The sequence below is a fragment of the Panthera onca genome, chromosome D4 (genome assembly GCF_046562875.1).
Source record: "Panthera onca isolate mPanOnc1 chromosome D4, mPanOnc1 haplotype 2, whole genome shotgun sequence".
Classification (NCBI taxonomy): domain Eukaryota; kingdom Metazoa; phylum Chordata; class Mammalia; order Carnivora; family Felidae; genus Panthera; species Panthera onca.
The window spans coordinates 57,911,860-57,922,375 of record NC_138351.1 but is presented as its reverse complement, the minus strand read 5'-3'; the positions used below and the strand labels follow the sequence as shown (position 1 = coordinate 57,922,375).

The 10,516-nt window shown below is 40.1% G+C and overlaps 1 protein-coding gene across 3 annotated transcripts in view; it reads right to left on the bottom strand.

The window, feature by feature from the left end:
- LOC132663248 (phospholipid-transporting ATPase FetA-like) overlaps positions 1–10,516 on the bottom strand; it is a 107,053-nt gene that overhangs the window by 19,486 nt on the left and 77,051 nt on the right. For all 3 annotated transcript variants that reach the window (XM_060609399.3, XM_060609398.3, XM_060609397.3), the window contains exons 16-19: positions 7,446–7,611; positions 4,468–4,656; positions 3,647–3,762; positions 21–185 (exon numbers count right to left, since the gene is read on the bottom strand). In XM_060609399.3, the coding sequence (XP_060465382.3) occupies positions 21–185; positions 3,647–3,762; positions 4,468–4,656; positions 7,446–7,611 (636 nt within the window). The remainder of the gene's footprint in view (positions 1–20; positions 186–3,646; positions 3,763–4,467; positions 4,657–7,445; positions 7,612–10,516) is intronic.

Genomic DNA, 10,516 nt, shown 5'->3' with positions numbered 1-10,516 from the left:
CCTGGCTTCCTCACACCAACCATCAAATCTTTTTCAATCTCTTCATAGACACTTGACATTTTATGTTCCCGATTCTCCAAAGACAGGCAGGCTTCACTGTGCTTCTTGCTCCAGGCCTGGAAGAATGAGTTATCCAGTTCTCGGTAGGCCACCATCAGGGTGCGGAGGCCTTCAATGGCAAAATCCTGGAAGACATGTGTGTGCACTGAATAGGCCTGGACTGGGTTAGGGCTGAGTTTAGAGAGTGGCAGACTGACCCCATTGGCCCATCTGACTGCAAAATAGGGCTTAATAGTTAGTACCATAGTGCTAGTACCTAGCCTAACCAGAAAACAACTGTTGAGCTTTCTCAGCAAAATGTCCTAAAGACATTTCTTTCTGGGGCAAGAAAGAAAGAAAGAAAGAAAGAAAGAAAGAAAGAAAGAAAGAAAGAAAGAACTTCTGAAATGTAGAAAATTCTTTTACCTGTAGTTAATTTGCTGTGTGACCCTGGGAAAAATGAAGCCTTCTAGATTTATTTGTTGTAAAATTGGGATAATAATTCACTGCTTACAGAGAAGATAATGATGTCTATAATATGAGAATGGAGTAATAAAGTGAAAAGGAGTTGTTATAAAAAAATAATCAAAGGAGTTACTGTTTTTCACAAGCATACATTCATTTTATTTCCCTGTTTTCCTGCCTTCCTTCAAGCATCCAATGGGTACCTCAAAAGCATACACGCTTGTGTATTTGTCTACAGCTAGCTGACTAGCTCAGTTGATTAACCACAGCCAGCAGTGTTAATGAGGCCACTGATGAAATGCTCTCTGGCTGAGTTAGCATCTTTTTGCTCCATGGCCACTGATATATCCTAACTAACCATGGCTAACTATCTTGCAAAGTATACTCTTGGTCATAAGGAGGTGTGGGTGAAGAGTATGGGTAGTTTAGGGCAGAACTCATATCCAACTAAGGATGGGTTTGAAGCAGATTTTTTGGGTGGCTCAGTCAGTTAAGCATCTGACTTTGGCTCAGGTCATGATCTCATGGTTCATGAGTTTGAGCCCCACATCGGGCTCTCGGCTGTCAGCACAGAGTCTGCTTCAGATCCTGTGTCTCCCTCTCTCTCTGCCCCTTCCTTGTTCGCAGGTACATGCTCTCTCTCTCTCTCAAAAAGAAACAAACATTTTAAAAAAGCAGACTTTATGTACTGAGAATTGCACATGAATAACAATTTTACACGATCGCTGTTATGAGTTTCAAAATAATTCACTTTGGCATTATAAGAGCAAAGAGAGAAAGAATTTATCATCCTGATATTCTGCTCTTACTTCTGAATGTTTAACATTAGCTGTCAGGTGAAATTAACATAAGACAATATATGTATGGAATGCCATCTCTAAAACCACTGTACTGTGAGCAGATGAAACTATGAAAAAGAAGCCTGAGAGATCTCAGAGACTTTCTTAAGAAGGAAGAGATATGGCAGAAACTGATCTTGCATAGGATACTGAAGGAGGTCTTATAAGCTTAACAATACACTGACAGATTCTTAATCCATTTGATAACAATATAGCAGATTGCGTTAAAGTTCTTTCTTACTTACCCCTTACTTGTGTTATTTTCTTTTCTATCATGGTGAACAAACTAGGGCCCTGGGGCCAAATCCTGACTGTCTCTTGTTTTTGTATGACCTGTTTGCGGATTCCTGTATTAGAGCACCTGGAACTGTGCTTTAGTAGGAGTGAGTTTTTGACTCTTGATTCCTGAATATAAGCTTCACTCTTACAAGTTTATCATCACTGGTTAACAGACTGTAGTGTAGGCAGGTGCCATATGGGTGTCTGTTAAGGTTGGTAGCAGGAAGCAGGTCAAAACATCTGAAACAATTCTATGATCATCTTTGGAGTTGGCCTGTGGAAATGCCCTCTGAGAAGATACTCTAATTCATGTGTTCTGGAAGGTTAAAGGATATGTTTTTCAGACTAGTCCATTTGTGGATGTATACTGTGGTCTCTGGGACACAGTATAGGACATAAGAGCTGTCCTGTGTGGGATACTTCATAGACTTTCTTTAAAACTTGAAATATAATGTATATATCATAAAATTCACCCCTTTATATAATTCAGTGGTTAAATATATTCATAAAGTTGTACAACCATCACTACTATCTAATTCCAGAACATTTTCATTTCTCGCAAGGAAACCCTGTACCCATTAGCAGTCATTCCCATTCTCTTTCCCCCTGGCCCTTGGAACCACTAGTCTACATGCTTTTATAGATTTGCCTGTTCTGGACATTTCATGTAAATAAAATTACACAATATGTGGCCTTTTGTGACTTTGTGACTGGCTTCTTTCACTTAATATAATTTTTTAAAGGTTCATCTGCATGTATCAGTATGTCATTCTTTTTTGTAACAGTATTTGTTGTTTAGATATACTACATTTTATTTATCCATACATCCATGCCATCCATGATGGACATATGGGTTGTTTCTACTTTTTTCTATTATACATAATGCTACTGTAAACATATGTGTACAAGTTTTTGGGTGGATGTGTCTATTCATTTCTCTTGGGAATAAACCGCGGAGTGGAATTGCTGGGTGATACGATAACTCTATGCTTAACTTTTTCAACAACTGCCAGATTGTTTTCTAAAATGGCTGCATCATTTTACGTTCCCATCAGCAATGTATGAAGGTTATAATTTCTCTATATCTTTGTCAGTACTTATTATTATCTGATCATCTAGCTATCCCAGTGGTGTGAAGTAGTATCTTGAGGTTTTTATTTGCATTGCCCTAAAGGCTAATGAAATTGAATATCTTTTCATGTGTTTATTGACTTAACCTGTTCTCTGACTTCTGATTATGTGTTAATGTAGGGACAAGACAAAATGGATTAATAAAATAGCATTTTCTCCAATCTATTTTTTCTTTAAAATATTTTTTTTTCTGATCTCTCCCTCTCCCATCCCATACCCTGTCCTATTCCCCCAACCCTTTATATATCTAGGTTTATGAGTAGAAATTCTGGAGAGTATAGATCTGTTTTTTCTTTCTAGTGCCAGAAGGAGCCACTCCCTCTCTAAGATACACCTCAAATCCTAGAAGGTGGAAGTGGGGTGGGGTAGGTAAGTGGTATACTTGGGGATTCTAATCCTATGATAACAGAGGATAGTGACAAACAACAGTCCCCTAAACAGCCCAGGCCCGGTGCTTTCTGCTCCATACCTTCAAAACTGTGTGTTCTCACCATGGTTGGTGAGGTAGGGCCTCCCATATTAGCATGCCCTATTCTGAAGCAAATTCTATGGGACCTCCGGAACCAGGAATTACAGAGAGAACCATTTTGATTGTGGGAAGTGCTCCCACAGATACAATCCTCATCACGCCCAGTCATGCCCCTGAGATCCTGTGCTATCTAAATTCTTGACACAGAAGTTGGCAATGGAGTCTGTAGGAATACCACAGAATGAAGTAGTTTTTATTCTTCCATCAATTAAAGAGACACAGATACTAATATCTTATACTAAGATACTAATGTTATTAAGATACTAATATAAGTAACACACAGACACAAGGACATATATGTGTACACATATCCGCATACAAAGAACCACCCACAGTTTCCTTCCCGGGCAACCTAAACACTTACATCTAAATGTTCCATGGTCACATCTCTGAGGAACCTACAGGATGGATGGAGCAGCTGACAGAGGATGGTGTCTGCGCCCTTGCAAAACAACATTACTCGATCTTCAGGTGTCCTCACTAAGGATAAACAAATTAAGAAGAGTAATCACATAGGCCCATTGTTACAAGAACTTGTCTGGGCCACTGAGGGATGGCATGAGGCTGTTCCCATGACATTTATTTCTGGTCCTTTAGGGGGCTAAGCACTCAGTGAGCAGTCACAGAGGATAAATAATGCCGTAAGGGCCAGTGAGGGTGGGAGGAGAACTTATGGAACCAGTTCTTCCATGGGTTCCTGTGTTCCATGGGTTCTTGTGGAAGACTGATTCAGAATCACATTTAGCTTCTCACATTTAGGTTCTAGACCAAGGTCCATACCTAGTAAGGACCAAGAATGAAAAATGACCTTCTTCCTCTTCCGTCTGAGGCCAAAACTAATTGAGAGTAAGATACTATGAATTTCCCTTATATTGTCTGCCCCCATCTCTTATTCCAAGGTCAGGCTTCATGGATTTATTCTCTGTTTTCATCTTGGCTTTGGGGGTTCAGACAAGCCACTATCTAGGAACACTAAAGAAGTATATGGTAACAAGCTCTCAAAGAGAAATTATTTGGGTATGTGAGAAAGTAGGAATGGCTATGTGTTTGTATTTGAGGAACAGTACCTTTGAGAAGGCATGTGAGTGGGAGAAAACATCCGTGTGTATATAAAAGAGAAAGTCAACGTGTGAATGTGTATGAAAGACAAATAAGGGGAGAGGACTGACTAGGAGGGGCACCTACCAACAATAGACATCCTCTTGCGCACATTGTTGAAGTCCAAAATAGCCAGCAGTTGGTAGACTTTGGTCTCACCCATTTCAACTACTGCAATTGTCTCAGAGGTGCGGTAACGGAACACAAAACCAAAGTTCCTGGCAGCAGTGACAAGGGCACCTTCATCTGGGGACTGAGCCTGGTATACCAGCTTACCTGGTAGGAGAGAAGAGGGCAACAAGAGCCCGAAGAGATGTGCAAGTGAAGTCAACCCAGAAGTGACACCAAGGGACTTAAGTAAATATGGAGCCCAGACATCTTTCTTCAAACTTCCTCACAAGTTTGACCCTAAAAGGCCAGATTGCATGACAGGTTGTTTGTTTGTTTTTTTTTCCTTTCCAATATTTTCAACTTATTTCACAGACCTGAATTGGTATTACAGAGGTACATGGTATATGCAATATACACAAATGAACAAACACAATTACTCTCTTATTTTAGTGGATAAAGATGGGTCAGGAGCTTGTTAAAATGCAGGTTCCTGGGCCCTATTCAAGCTTACTGAATCCAGAATCACAAAATCTGGGAGGATGACCCAATAAATTGAATTTTTAACAAATCTCCTGGGTGAGTTTCAGGCAAGTGGTTCTGCATAAACTGCTTCTACATGAGACTGGCTACACTTCGATGGACACTCCTATAAGATAGGATAATAAGGATAGGATATATAGCATAGGATAATATGATTGATAATAATAAGACTGATGATGTAACAAACAATTAAAAAATACATGAGTATTGTCACCTTTGAAACTCTCACTTGGGGAAGGTAAATGACTTATTCTGGTGAATAAGTCTTTCAATCTCATATTACTCAAGACATTTCTGTCTTTAATTTTTTTACAGTAGAATAAAATAAAAATTTATTCTTTCCCATTTTGTCATTATAAGGTAATTTTAACTTATAGTTTTCAGTGTCCATAGTTGAAAAAATACTTTCCTAGATTGTGAAGAAACACTTCAGAAAATTAACAACAAAAACCTTTTCAGTCCTCAGTTGTGACATGTATTGTTTTTTTCTCATCACAAACTACTGAATTCTAGTAACTGCTTCAGATTATTTTGGTCCCAAAAAGAGCTGGGCAAAAAACTGCACTGATCGATGCAAACACTTTAGCATCGAAAAATGTGTAATTCCTCTTTCAAAATATCACTACAACCTGAGGTATATTTTGGATTATTTCTCTTTGGAAGGTAAATTTGATTTTTTATTTTATTTTATTTTATTTTATTTTATTTTATTTTATTTTATTTTATTTTATTTTTTAAAATTTTTTTTAACGTTTATTTATTTTTGGGACAGAGAAAGACAGAGCATGAACAGGGGAGGGGCAGAGAGAGAGGGAGACACAGAATCGGAAGCAGGCTCCAGGCTCTGAGCCATCAGCCCAGAGCCCGATGCGGGGCTCGAACTCACGGACCGTGAGATCGTGACCTGAGCTGAAGTCGGATGCTTAACCGACTGAGCCACCCAGGCGCCCCTGATTTTTTATTTTAAATGTTTATTTATTTTGAGAGAGAGAGTAAGGGAAGGGTAGAGAGAGAGGGAGACAGAGAATCTCAAGCAGGCTCCACACTGTCAGCATGGAGCTCACTGTGGGGCTTGAACTCATGAACCGTGAGCTCATAGCCTGAGCTGAAATCAAGAGCTGGAAGCTTAATCAACTGAGCTACCCAGGTGCCCCAGGCAATTTGATTTTTAAAAACAGTTATGCATCATCAGAGTCTTATACTTGTGGATAAGTCACACGGGACACATAATTTTAGGTCAGACATAAGATGTATCTATGAAACAGTAAGACTATTTTTCTTGTTTGTTTCCTACTTTGTCACGTAAGTCAATAAAAAATGACAAGCCCAAATATGCTTCAAATAATAGCAACTTGTTAGAATGCCAGGTCTGGAGATACCTGTGGTGGGATGGGATCTCACTGGGCCAAGAGAAATGAGATTTGGGTTCTTATCTTTGCCCTTCTTAACTATAGGATTTTAAGCAAGTCATTTAATCTCTTTTAGTTTCAGTTTCCCTCTATAAAACTGGGGTAATTTTTCTCATTATGCTTAGTTAAGAGGGCTGTTGTGAAGCTTGTGGGAGATAATATAAATGTAAGCAATTTGTAAAACTAAAGGTGTTACTGGGGCGCCTGGGTGGCTCAGTCAGTTGAGTGTCTGACTTTAGCTCACATCATGATCTCACAGCTTGTGGGTTCAGGCTGGGCATCAGGCTCTATGCTGATGGTTCTGAGCCTGGAGCCTGCTTTGGATTCTGTTTTTCCCTCTGTCTCTGCCCCTCCTCCACTCACACTCTGTCTCTCTCAAAATAAATAAACATTTAAAAAATATTCAAATATAAGGTGTTACTAAGGGTATTACACTAAAGGTACGTTGCCTTAAAGGATATGATTTATTTGGTTGCCAAAATTCTTGTTTGTTACCAAAAAAATTCTTCATTTTTAATCAGTCATTTCTCATTCATTGTTTGTCAAAGAGGTTTGAGTAAATTCATGGGTGTCACAGTCATACTTGATTGTTAAAGAAACCAGGCTATGTGGGGATACCTTGAAATTATGAAGCAACAAGAGGACAACTCAACTCCTCCTTCAGGAAGTCTTGTTAGAGATAATGTGGCTGATCTTGGGGACAATTCAGATAGATTCTGTGACAGAACATTGTTGAATCTCAAGATTGGAAGCTCCCTAGATAGCATCATTTGGCCCCTATCCAATGACTGAATCCTCTTTAAGACCAAGAGGCTGTCTTCTACTTGAATATCTCCAGTGATGGGAAGCTCACTACTTGTCTATCCATCCCATTGCTGGACAACACTCCCTATTAGGAAGTTCTTAGATTAAGCCATTATAAATGATATCAAGCCAAACCCACCTGTAGCCATCCTAGGTTCTATGACATATTCTTAGCCCATGAGACCACAGGCCCCTCCTCACCTTCCACTTTCTCTTCTGACATCACGGTATGACACAATGAGAGTGAGAGAAAAAACAAGTGTACCCAGCGATCTCCCTTTTTCACTGCTTCTACCAAAGTCTTGTCATAAAATGAAAACTTAGGATCAGCCAGTTTGTTGTAGGAGAAGTCGACCTTTTCTGTTTCCTGGAACACAGAAGTCAGAACAAACTTCTTAGTAGCAGCCTGACACTTTACAGAAGATCTATTTGGGGACAGCTTCTGGAACATGATGAGAATTCTTAGGAGGGTGGGAGGAGAAAAGAAAGATAAATGGAGGAGACTTTGTGCTGGTTTCTAAGGCCTTTGTAGTTCTCATCATTCCCTTGGACCAGGAAAGATCCATCCCATAGGAGACAAGCTGAGCACTGCCTGGCAGACCCTTCTTGCCCCCTTTCTTCCCCAGCTACCCTGAATGATCAGTGGCCATCTTCACGTTCTATTCTTCTTCTTCTTTTTTTAATGTTTATTTTTAAGAGAGAGAGAGAAAGAGAGAGAGAGAGACAGGGAGGGGGAAGGAGAGGAAGAGGGAAAGTACGTGTGCATAGGGGAGGGGCAGAGAGAGGGGAGACAGAGGATCCAAAGCGGGCTCTGTGCTGACAGCAGAGAGCTTCTAAGTCCCAAATCCATGATAACCAAACCTGAAGATATGAGGAGGTAACTGCTCCATATTAATAAATGGTATCGGGAAAAAGTTTTGTCTCTGGCTGTCCTCTGTCTGATTTTGGGGGCTGGGAAGGGAGCTGAGTCCTAAGTACAGTGACTATCACTGTGTTGCACTATTTCTATTTAATTCTACAGGGGCTAGAGACAAATACTGCAAGATAGAGGCAAGAGTATATAACAAGGAAGCTTCAGTACATACTTGTTTATCACAGACTTAATTTTGAGCCATTTTACTTGATCTGTCAGCATCTCTGGTTCCTTCCTGCTTCTAACCCTCATGGTCATTGCCCTTACCTCAATCTCTGGACCTAATATTCACTAACATTTTCCTGGTTCCTTTAGATATTGACTCTCATTCTCTATTTTGGTTAGGCTTCTGGTGGCCACCTTGGGTAAACATTTGTTTCTGACTTGATTTGGCCTTGAGCTTCTTTTACCCCATCCTGGAGTGTGATGTTAGCAACAAACTTCTCCAATCCATACCAGGATTCTCAAGGATACTTTTCCAGTTCTTTGTAGTTGTGGTGCTACCTGTGCTAGGCCCCAATATGTCAAGCACAGACACAACTGTCCTGGTTCGTGCTGTGTCAGGGAAAGGGAAGTTTTAGTGAGCTATATTGGCTCTTTTCTATATCACATCTAGAAGGAGTTTTGTCATAGTGGTGTTAAAGTATGGTCAGGTCCAGAGCCAAGCCCCAGACCTGGCCAACCACAGAATTGTAAGCTCTGGGAAGTTTGCGGTTCCAGTAATTTAAGATAATTCATCATATAGTATCTCCTGAGGCTTTTCTAGAGCTGGGCTCTTACACTGGCACACTCTTTGAACTGGAAGCTGGTGAGTGATGTGAGAAAAGCTGAAGAGGTAGGCATGAGGTAGATCCTGCATTGCCATCTTATAGGCAATAGGGAGTCACAGCAATTTTCTGCTGAAAGTGCATAATTAGGGATGCCTGGGTGGCTCAGCTGGTTAAGCATCTGACTTCAGCTCAGGTCATGATCTCTTAGTTTGTAAGTTTGAGCCCCACATCAGGCTCTGTGCTAACTTCTCAGAACCTGGAGCTGCTTCGGATTCTGTGTCTCCCTCTCTCTCTGAAATAAACATTAAAAAAAAGAGAAAGTGACATAATTAGCTTTGTGTCAGATAAAGTCCTCTGGTAGCAGCATGGAAGATATACTGGAACTAGCAAGATGAGAAGCAGGGAGATCAGTCAGATCATTCAGTAATCCACAAGAGAAATGATATAGTAACAATAAATATTAAAATAAGGGGATGGTTTGAATATATAGGGAGCTAGAATTATGCAACATGATATGAGGGGGACAGAGGGAAAGAGTTAAGAATAATTTTATATTTCTTCATTCACTGTGATAGGATACCTGTCAGGAGGAGGTTTCTGATGGACTAAATTGGAGATACTTGAAGGACTAACAGGTAGTAATGAAAGCAGACCTATATAGTTTTGAAGTTTAGGTAAGAGATTTGAGTTAGTTTCTAATCTCCTCTTCCAGGCAAGTAATGTTTGAGAATACTGCACCTGGCTGGGTACAGCAGTGAGGCAGGGCTGGCTTGGAGCTGCAGTACAGCATGACCTGAGAAGTAGCATTCATGGATAATTCTGAAATTGAAAGCCAAACAACCAGTTAAAAAAGGTTGAAAGGCAAATCCAGGTACCAGACAAAAGGATGGAAACTGGGGATATCAAGTGAAAGGAAGTGGATTCAGAATGGAGGGTAGAGGTGGCAACTGAAGAAACTCCTGGAGATGCTGTGACATAGCTATAAATAGTTTTTATAAAGTATCTTTAGCCTTGGCCATGGGTGGGAGGGAGCTACAAAGGATTCCTTTGATAGATGTATTTGGAATTCATCAGTAAGTATGTGGTAGTTAAAGTCATGTAAATACATGAGATTATTCCGGGAGACGATACAGATGGGGAAGAGGTTCAATAATAGAGCCTTGGAGAACATCAGTCCCTATGGCCAAGTTGATGAGAAAAAGCAGACAGGAAGAAAAAACAAGAACAGAGCTATTTAACAGGACCCAATGGACAAGAAAACTTTAAGAAAAAGTGGAGTTTAGGTGTTAAAATCTGCAGAGAAGTTGAGTAAGGACTTAACAGCAAGGCAGTCATTAGTGAGCTTGGCTAGGATAGTTTCAGTGGCTATCATAGGACAGAATCTTATTACAGAGAGTAGGTTGAAGAATTAAAGAAAGGTGAGGAGTTAGAGACCTCTGTAATTGCCTGTTTACTTATATGGCTCCTTCTCAAGTCTGCCAACTCTCTGAAGGTAGGGAAAATGTCTCTTTTGTTTTCCTCCAACCTTTAGCATTTACTCAAAGTCTGACATATGGTTGATACTCAGTAAGTATTTTGGACTGATGGGA